General features: G+C 45.3%; 1 protein-coding gene across 1 annotated transcript in view; it reads left to right on the top strand.

Moving 5' to 3' along the window:
• The first annotated feature begins 1,461 nt into the window (after window positions 1-1,461).
• The window catches only part of LOC103590229 (cytochrome c, somatic-like), a 28,857-nt gene continuing 19,401 nt past the window's right edge, over window positions 1,462-10,917 (top strand). Inside the window, exons 1-2 of the mRNA XM_008572428.1 lie at window positions 1,462-1,541; window positions 5,027-5,096. Coding sequence (XP_008570650.1) covers window positions 1,462-1,541; window positions 5,027-5,096 — 150 coding nt within the window. The remainder of the gene's footprint in view (window positions 1,542-5,026; window positions 5,097-10,917) is intronic.

Below are 10,917 nucleotides of genomic sequence, written 5' to 3'. Positions count from 1 at the left end.
ACTTTTCAACAATCGTAAAGAGAGAGGTGGCACAATCATCGTTATCACTATTTCACAGATGAGCAAACAGGCTCAGAGAGGTTAAGTAACTTACCCAGTAGCACTCAGCTAGTAAGTGACCCCAAAGCCCACTCACTTGCCATTCTCCACATGCCTCTCATATTTGTTACAGTACTATTTCTACATATATCTGTGTAAGCTTTCATCTTTTGGAAGCTCGTGATTAGATGAGACAAATGAGGAAACTCTCTGTTAACTAGACTATTCCATTAACTCCAAGCACCTCCTTCTTCAGCCATTCTGAGTGAACAGGAATTTCTATGCTTAAAGCACATAAAGATGTGCCAGGAGGATTTAGTTTCTGGAAAAGCAGAGCCAAATGGCCACCAAACAGATGAAAATATGCTCAAGTTCATTAAGGGGTCATAGAAATGCAAATTAAAGTAACAGTGAGATCCCTCAGGATGGTCTCGGCAGACTGGTAGAAATCACCAAGGGCTGTGCCACCTGTTTGCTGTTGGGCTGCGGGAGAAAGGGCATTCTCATTCATTGGTGGCAGGGACATGAAGTGTTGGACCTTCTTCAAAAGCAATCTGCAAGGGCCGGCCCCCTGGCGCACTCGGGAGAGTGCAGCGCTTGGGAGCGCAGCAGCGCTCCCGCCGCGGGTTCGGATACTATATAAGGATGGCCGGTGTGCTCACTGGCTGAGCGCAGTGCGGGCAACACCAAGCCAAGGGTTGCATCCCCTTACCGGTCACAAAAACGACAAAAGAAAAAAGCAATCTGCAATATCTTCTAAAATTGAATCCAGGGACATTTCAACCCAGCAATCCAAATTCTGGGCACATATAGATGTGTGACAAGGATTTTTATCACACCATTGCTCAAAGTACCAAAAAAATGGAAACACAGTGGAGGCCTCTCAGAAGGGGGTAGTTGAATAAATTATCTGTACCACGGAGTATGGAGTATACGCAGGCAGCCAGCATCAGGGCTGCTGAACCCATTAGCCACCTTGGCAGGGTGCTGGGGAGAGAGAGGATCTGCTGCATAGGGGCAGAGAGAACTGTTTAGGGTTCGGGCACTGCTGATTGTGGTGGCAGTTACATCATTGAATACAATTACCAAAATTCATCTACCTTTACACTTAAAATGGGTGAATTGTATTGAATATAAATAATTTTTAAAAAAAGACTGCTATACAACCATACCAATTCCTATGAGGTATTAATAAATGAGAGAAATGTCTAATAAGATCCCACTTATATGCATTCGTGTATACTCATAGGCTCTTTGTATGAGTTACCTGGAGGTGGGGAGCAAGGAAAAGTCAAGAAAAAATGAAAACAAAAAAGCACGGACTGTAAAAGCATGTGTGATCTGACCATATGTATGCATTTATGCAACATCTAGAAACGTGTGGGTAGGGGTTTAAATCAAAAGTTTTTAAATGTAGTTACCATGCGTATCCGAGCTGGGGAGGAGGCGGCGTGCTCCCGGGCCCCCTGGGGCCAGCGGGCCGAGGCTTCGCGCTCCAGGCGGTAAGTCACGGGCAGTCCCGGCTGGGACGGCGCCTGCGGGCGCGCTGCAACTGCACGGTGCGGAATCCCTCACCTCTAGGAAGGCAGACGCCGGCCGCCCGGGAGTCCGACCGCGCGGGTGTTACCCAGCGGGGGCGGAGGCTCCTGAAAGGCGCATTGTTGGCCAGGGAGGCAGGCGCCGCGCGGGGACAGCGGGGACAGCGGGGACAGCGAGGCTGGGGGTGGGGGTGGGGCCCCGGGCTGGGCGACCCATGGCCACGCCTAGGATCCCCAGCCCGCCGCGTCGACCCCGATTCTCCTGAAGCTCAGCGAGAGGCCCAAATGCCCTTCTCGGCGCAGACGCTGCTACTGCCTCTTGCGGGGTCTGGGAGCTCAGTGCCAAACACCCTACAGGATCTGTGCACAGGTTTGCCTCTCTTTAGAGCCCCTGAATGGCTCGGGCAGGCCCTAGGACTTGTGTCTGTTGTTCCCTCCTTGGGGCCTAGCACGATGCCTGGCACATTGCAGGCACCCAAGAAACATTTGTATGGTGACTGATAGGGCATTCAACGGACTTGCACGGGGGCGTCCCCCTGAGCTCCGGGCTCCAGAGCCACATGCTCCCTCCAGAACCCTGCATGGCTTTCCTGTACTGTTAGAATCCTGCCTGATGGGTTTGATCATTTCCCTTCTATCTGTCTATGCCCTGCCTCCCCAGCCAGACAGCGATGCCCTGAGGGCAGGGACCGTATCAGACATGTGACTACTTCCCAGAGCAAAGACACAAGCATGCAACCCAACACACAGTAGGTGTCCATCACCATAAGTTACTGTGGAAAAGGCAGAGAAAGAGGACACTGTGGGTCCAGTGCTTCTCTCTGTGCCCCTCGATAAAAATCAAATTTGGTCTTAGATATTCTGTTTTTTGTACCAAGAGAGAAATGTAGAAATGTAGCCTGAGCCTTGGGGGCAGAGGTGTGACAAAACTTGTAGCTTGAAAAAAAAAAAACCACTAAAATTAGAACACAAAGTTTAAGAGCTGAGTCAAGTGGGCCGAGAAGCTTCTCTTGTTCCCCTGTCCTGGGCTATTTGCCAGGAGAGGAAAATGCTTCCAGAAAACCCAAGTCCGGATGTAGTCGCTCTAAGGGAAAGATTTTTCTACCTGGAACTAAAGCAAGAACTAGGTCATAAATCAAAATCTTCTAACTTCCTCTGTGACCAGAGCTGCAAGAGAGACATAGGTTAATAGAAAGAACACTGACCTGGGGTCAAAAGATCTGGATTTGAGCTGTGTCCTCAGCCTCCTCTTAGATCAATCCCCTGACCTTGGCAAAGTTCTTGACTTCTCTGAGCCTTGGTTTCCTCATCTGTAGCCTGAGGATCATAACTCTACTTCACTCACATGACAGTCTACTGATGGATGGGTGACTACCTATCTCAGCTTGTGACACATAGCAAGTCCTTAGTAAAAGGCTGTGGTTCAAACAGATACTTGTACACCATTGTTAACTGCAGCACTACTCCCAACAGCCAAAAGGTGGGAACAAACTAAATGTCCATCAATGGATGGATGGATAAACAAAATGTGGTATATCCATGCAATGGAATATTTTTCAGTCATAAAAAGGAATGAAGTTCTGATCCATGCTACAACATGAATGAACCTTGAAAACATTATGATAAGTGAAAGAAGCCAGTCACAAAAGGACATATATTGTATGATTCCACTTATACGAGGTACCTAGAATAGGCAAATTCCCAGAGATTGGAAGAAGATTAGAGGTTATCAAGAAATAGGGAGTTATTGCTTAATGGATACAGAGTTTCTGTTTGGGCTGATGAAAAAGTTTGGGAAATAGTGGTAATGGTTGCACAACAATGTGAATGTAATTATGCCACTGAATCGTATGTTTAAAAATGGCTAAATTGGCAAATTTTATATTATGTATATTTTACTACAATAACAAAATTTTCAGGAAAGAAGGCTATGGAAACTGATTGTAAAAAGAAAGTTCTGCTCTCAACTGGAAACAGCCCAAATATCCATCCACAGCTAAAGGGACAAAGTGTCATCTGGAATACTGTGCAGTCATGAAAATAAATGACAACCACACACAACAATCTGGGTGAGCCTCACACATGATGTTGAGTAGAAGAAGCCAGACACAAAAGAGGACATCCTGTATGATTCCATTTATGCAAAGTTCAAAAGCAGGCAAAACTAATCTATGATGCTAGAGGTCAGGATAGGGTTACCCTTGGGGAGTAATTATTGGAAAGGAGCACTAGGGGGCTTCTCTGGCTGGCAATGTTCTGTTTCCTCATCTAGATGCTGATGCCTGGCTATGTTCACTTTGGGAAAATTCTCCAAGCTGTTTTGTACTTATGTGTGTTCTTTTCTGTATGTTTACTTCAACAAAACATTTTTTTTAAAGTTCTGGTTTGAGTCTTCAGTGAAGGGAATAGAGAACTAGAAAGTAAAGCTACAGAAGCCTGATTTATACACATTTAACCTGTGCCAAGCCAAAAGGACTGTGAAACAAGACTTAGAATTCTCTACACTGCTTGCAATTCATACTGCCCTCTCTCCTAGGCCTCCGTGAGTTGTAACCAATTAGTTTTTGAATTCTAAACAGCAGGCTTTCTACAGCTCACACTGGGGACACATGGGAATGGGGTATACCTTGCACCAAGGGAGGCCTTCATCCCTAAGCTCACAGCCCCTGGAATAGAAACTCACCATCACCCTGGGCTTGCAGGCACTTAGTAGGCATTCAACAAATACTTGTCAGTGGACTGTGTCATACAGGTCCTTCAAGTACATCCCACAGCTCCCACGGAACCCTCTTAGTTCCCTGTCAGAGAAGAGATGTTTGCAGCCTCTTGGGGCACAGCTGCCAAGGACATAGGGCCTGGGGGCCTAGGGGAGAAGTTGCCCCTTCCTCTGACATGGGGAGTCCACCTTCCCAGAAATGCTATTGGATGCCGTGGAGAGAGTGGGTCCAAAACATTTGACTTGGCCCAGACTAACCCAAGGTGACTCCTGACACCAAACAAACCCGCGGTTGGGGTTGGGGAGAGGAGATAATTTTTATTTTTGCTTAGTGACAAACTGCTAAATAATAGATCTGGCTGGGGTTTTGGTTTCTCCCCTGCTGGCTTGACCAATGTGTTGGCTAAATGACTGAACTGGCAGGTTATTTTGGCCCTGTGGGGTCTGAGAATTTGGTTTCTGCTCCTGGAGGCCTTCCCCTCTCTCCTGGGTGTTTGGGCCTCCCCCACAGTGTCGTGTTTGTTTGCCTGCCTGTCTTAGGCCTGGAGAACTGAAGCAGGCTGCATGGCCAGACACCAGGTTTTTACATGACCAGGGCATGTGGCACTGGGGGAACAGACCCCTGCCCACAGGGAGGTTCCTGTGCATAGCTAGAGCAGCAGCAGCCTCTCATTTGTCCCAGTAAATGTTGTCCTCCTTTTCCCGCCAGACTCCTTTGCCTTTCTCCTTGCAGCAAACAGCCAGCCATTCTTAGTATTAATGACAGCAGTAGCAGCAACAATAATCCCTTCCATGGGAAGCAGGCGCTATGGTTTACTAAAGGATCCTGTCATTTAACCTCTCACAACCCTCTGTTTGGGGCTGAGGTTCAGGGAACTTCAGGGACTTACCCAGGGCCATGGAATCATAAAGGTTAGAACGTGTCTTTTGCTTTCTGGTCCCATCTTCTTTCCTCTGACCCAAGATACCCTCTTGCTTTTGGAGATTGGGGTGGGCAGAGGCTGCTAGATGCCACTCAAAATCCATTTTTTCCTTAGCAACAGAACCTTAATTTTATTCAAGACAGCATTGTACCTAGGCAAAAGAAAAATTCTCAGCCTTATTTGCAGTCAGTGATATGTAAGCAGAAACTTCAGCGAAATTCCTTAAAAGAGTGGGGAAGATAGCCCTTTTTAGCTTTCCTCATTGCCTGGAATTCAGATGTAATAGCTGTTGCTCAGCAGCTATATTGGACAATGAGGCAACTTTGAGGATAATAGCCACTAGGATAGTAGAGAAGAAATGGAGAAGGGGCCTGAGTCTCAGAGGACTAGAGAGCCACCATACCAGCCCCGATTCCCTATCTTTGGACTTCTTTTCATTGAGAAAGAAATTTCTATCTTGTTTAAGCCTCTGCTATATGGTTTTCAGTTGTTTGCATTCCATTTTAATCTCTCCAGGATCAGGAACCTCTTTTCTGGTGACAGACAGTCTCTCCTGCCCCACTTCCTACTTAACTCATTTGAAATAAAGATGGCCCTCTCCTCATAGTTCTTAGCTTTCATAGCTTGTATCTGCCAGGCCTGGGTCATGAGGGCTATCTCAGGAAGTTATCTTTCTGGATCCCTTGAAACTGCTAAGAGTTCTAGACAATGAGAACTGACATATGACACGCTTTCTTCTGTTAATTCCTATAGCCAAGCAAAACTTATGGGGAAGAACACATGAGAATTCCAAGCAGTCGGCAGTTTGCATAGACTGGATTCTTCGGTTTACAAATACACACTTCTAACTCCCTCTCACTCCCCCAGCCTTCCAGACGGTGCGACAGAGTTCATCGTTTTGGGCCTGCTCATATGCCCCTTTACACCCCAAAGCATAGCAGAAAATGGTACGCTCCATATTTTTGAGATCTTTATCACATAAATCCATACTATTAAAAAACTTTTGAGCACACAGCTGTAATAGATGCATGTTGACTGAGTTAGGAATGATAGAGTCATTCCTATCAGTCTGGATGTGTGGGACTGCAAGTAACTGAAAGCCCAGGCAATAATGGCTAAATTTCTGAGAACTTCGACTGGTTACTTAAAAAGAAGTTGGGGAAAGGGTGGTCTGAGCTTGGTTCGTCATATCACTAATATAATTAAGGACTGGGTTCTCTCTGGCTTTCTGAAGTTCCTCCATCCTTAGTGTGTTGGCTTTTGTCCTCAAGTCTATCTCTTCAATGTCACATGTTAATATTGTGTCTGCCTTTTCAGCAAGAAAATGGGGAAAAGGGAGAGTGCCAGCCAGCCATACCATGGTGCCTGTCCCTTTCTGAGAAGCAAAATGTCTTTTCCAGATATTCTTGGTGAATGTGCCCTGCTGCCTCATTGGCTGATACTGGGTCACTTGGCCTCACTGGCCACAAAGGAGTCTGGGAAAGTACTAGTCAACAAGGGAAAATGGGGGTGGGAATAGCTGTTGTGTGGCTGTCCTGTACAGTCTGCAATGCACATGAACTACTGGGCTAATGTTTTGGATACATTTTAAGACCTACACACGAAAATAGAGTTTTACAAAAAGTGAGACTAAAAAAAGATAAATAAACATTCTAATGTTACTTTCTGCACAGCTCCTAGGGCACAAGCACTCACTCCAGAAAACACTGGGGACAGCATAAATGGTACCACCTCTGCAGTCAGAAGGACCTGAGTTTAAATCTTGTCTCTGCTACTTACTAGCTGCAACCTTGGTCAAACTCCTTAATTTTGTTAAGCCTCATTTTCCTTATCTGCAAAATAGGAATAGGAATAGAACCCACCTGAAGGGGCTTTGTAAATTTCCTAGCATGGTGCTCAGCACCTTGTAAGAAACAATAAATGTTAGATAATATGTCTCCCTTCAGTAACAGCTTCCAATGTATGATCAGGAGATGGTGTTGGGGAGAATTAAAGTATTGAATGTGATGGTAATTCTTCAAGGAAGATTTTAATAATACCCATCATTTAAGTATCCAGGTGTTTTCATTTCTATACCAATAAAAGCCACATTCTGAGGATCTATATCAGGGGTAGAGCACGGCACCAGGAGTCCTGCCAATACTTTTCCAGCTTTGCCACTACTAGATCCTGTTATTTCCCTCTCTGGGCCTCAGTTTCCTCAGCTGGAACACTGGTGTCCTAAGTCTGTCTCCTTTCCTTTGATGTAGGGCATCCCCACTGTCAGTCCCAATCTGTGTGACATCTCTCTACCTGGTCTCTCACCAATCTCACCCCCACTCCTCCATGTCTCCTGGACTTGATTTCTGAGGTCCTGTCCCTGTGGCTTGCCTTCCCTTTCTCTGGCCTGTTCACCCATCATTCCTCCCCCTGGCAACTCAGCCCTTTTGAAAGTGTTCTCCATTCCATGATCTCTCTAGGAGGGAGGTAGCTTAAAGTACTGGTTTCTGCTAGACCTGGTTTCAGATTTTTTTCCTCCAAACATGTTCAGACCACTTTCAGTGCACCAGGCCCTGTCCTTAAAGTCATATAACGCTAGGATGTGGATACTATTATTGCCACCACCATCATCATTCCCATCTTTTAAATGAGAAGAATGGGGCATACAAACGTTAAATCACTTGCCCTAGGTTGCACAGCTGGTAAGGGGAAGAGCTGCATACTTGCCCAGGCAGTCTGGCTTGAGAGCTTGTGTTCTTAACCACTGCACTTAAACAATATCTAATGTCCTAACTTTGTTTCTTTTTAGTTGTGCAAACTTGGGCAAGTTATTTAACCTTGTTATATCTGTAAATGCTGAATCATTTTAAGAATACATGGCAGATGTCATGACATTTCACTCAAGACTTCAGCATGTATCTACCACGAACAGGGACATTGCCCTATAGAACCACAGCACTGTCATCAGCTCAGGAAATTAAAGACTGATATATTACTCTCATTTAATATACTGTTTATTTTCAAATATCCCTGTCTCAATAATGTCTTTATAGCTGTTTTTTTTGTATAGAGTCACTCAATACCACACATCATATTTAGCTGTAATGTTTTAAATTTTTTTATTGTGATATTATTCACATACCATAAAATGCATTCTTTTAAAGTGTGCAATTCAGTGGTTTTTTAGCCTATTCACAAAGTTGTACAACTATCACCACAATCTAATTCCAGAAAATTTTCATTATCCTCAAAAGAAACCTTGTACACATGAGCAGTAACTTCCCATTCCCCTAACCCCCTCAGCCTGCCTGTGACAATCACTAATCTACCTTGTGTCTCTATGGATTCGTCTATTCTGAACATTTCGTATAAACAGAATCATACACTATATGATGTTTGTGTCTGGTTTGTTTCACTTATCATAATGTTTTCAAGGTTCATTCATTTTGTAACATGGATCAGAACTTCATTCCTTTTTATTCCACTATATGGATATACCAAATTTTGTTGATCATCTGTTGATGGATCCTTGGGCTGTGTCTACTTTTTGGCTATTGTTCACAATGCTGCTATTACACTGATTTTTTGGAGTGCAGGCTGTTATTTTGCAGAATGTCCCTCCATTTGCATTGTGTGATTGTTTTCCTTGTGATTACTTTCAGGTTACTGCACCATTTTTCATAGCCTAACCAATGGCTTTCTCTATCTGCTGAACCGAGCCAAGCGCCAGCATCTCTGCTCAGCTCTGTCTCTGGCAGGTAGAACAGTCTGGTGGAGGAAGTGCTCCTGGCCTTCCCAATACAGCACCACTGTGCTTATTTCTCCTGCCCATACTCCCTGCCACTGCCCTCCCTGCCTCGTGGGCACAGAACCTCAGAACTATTTCAGGCCCCTTCGTGGTAGACCTGGCCTGGGAAAATCTGAGGTCCTGGCTGCTGGACACAACTGCCTTCCTTAGAGGCATGAAGGTCATTCCCTGGGCTTGGCTCCTTTGGTCTGGTGGCCTAGGCCCTTGTTTCTGGTTCCCACTGGCCCCCAGCAGTCATCCATGGCAGTGAGTGTGAGGGATCAGAAGATGCATCGCTGGGATGGGCTTCCTGTTGACAATGATGGCTTGTGGTATTGGGTGTGGTTATGGCTCCAAAGAGCATCTATCTAAAAACGGTCCCTTTCTGCTCAATGGATTTGGATCACATGTCTCTGAGTCATTGCTGTTTTCTTCACACCGGCAAAAACAACCTTTCTTCTCTGGCCGCTTTCCTCTTTGTAGCCCCCAGGAGTCCCTCAGCTATGGAAATCTGGAGTCTCTTCCCTCCTGGACCTCTTCCCCAGATTATTTCCCAGCAAAATCTGCAGGGTAGCGGGAGCTATAGCACCATAGCTGTTTGTTTATTCACTAGAGCAGAGTGAGGCAGGGCTTTTGAGTTACTTTCTGACTTGCTGTGTGGCTTTGAACAACTTGACCACTCTGTGCTCCTGTTTTCCCAGCTGGAAATTAGAGGATGGATGACTCCATTCTTTGCAGTATTTATCCATGGACCAAGGTTCGTGTACAGGTGAGACAATCAGTAGAGCAAGTGACTGAGATGGGGTGAGCCTCCTTCCTTGGAGGTGTAGACGTTTAACAATAGGTTAGAGCCCCATTTGGCCATCCTGGCAGATAAAGATGTGGTTGTGGGAAGAACATTTATGGCTAGACATTCCTGAGGCCAAAAATTGTTTCTCTATGTCTTACTAGCTGTGGGGTCTTGGGAAAATTACTTAATCTCTCTGACCCTTTGTACAGGGTACTTCAAAAAGTTCACGGAAAAATGGAATTAAAAGATAATACGAATCTTTCCATGAACTTTTTGAAGACCTCTCATATAATGGGGATAACGGTAGCTTTTTCTTGGGGTTGATGGAGAGATTAAAGGAGGTAACATCTATAAAGTGCTAAGGACAGTTTCTGGAATGTGCTAGATGCCCAATAAACCATAGATATTCAGAAAATTCAGCTGAATATGGTGCCACTGGTTAATTCTTAAAAATATGTCCAAACCCCTACCCTTCTCTGTTGGCCAGTTTCTCATGCAGGCTTTAAGACAGGTAATTTAATATTGCCGGGTGAATACCCCCCAAATTTTACTATGGTATTTTTCCTGGAAATTAAGGCCCTTATCTCTCACCCTCCTTTTTCCCCAGTCCAGATTTCACCTCTGGAAAACAGTACCAATCAGAAATGGGTTTCAAAAGGTCCCAAGTTATCTCAAGGAAAACATTCTGGAAGGTGAAAGGCTGCAGGGCCAGGCTGTGAACCCCATCTGTGGGACCCCATCTCCCTGGGAGGTTTGTGGGTTCTGGCCTCCCAGGTAGCTCTGGTGGGCCACCCAGGGGGTGAGATTTTGGGACTGCCCAGCCACAATCCTCCTTGTCTTGTGGGCTAATTCTTGATAGTCCACGAAGCCCCGCTGCCTTAAAGCTTTGATCCCTGCTGGAGAGAGATACTCCTGGGAAAAGATATTATTTTAATCCTCTTCAATCATGTAACCCTCTCAGTATGTAACTATGGGAAGCCCCGCTGCCTTAAAGCTTTGATCCCTGCTGGAGAGAGATACTCCTGGGAAAAGATATCATTTTAATCCTCTTCAATCATGTAACCCTCTCAGTATGTAACTATGAAAGAAATTGCTGGTTGTCTCCCTGTATCATCTCTCTCCTGCTTTTTGTAATAGAACACCCA

The sequence above is a fragment of the Galeopterus variegatus genome, unplaced genomic scaffold (assembly GCF_000696425.1).
Source record: "Galeopterus variegatus unplaced genomic scaffold, G_variegatus-3.0.2 Scaffold783, whole genome shotgun sequence".
NCBI lineage: Eukaryota > Metazoa > Chordata > Mammalia > Dermoptera > Cynocephalidae > Galeopterus > Galeopterus variegatus.
This window is presented reverse-complemented; position numbering and strand designations above follow the sequence as displayed.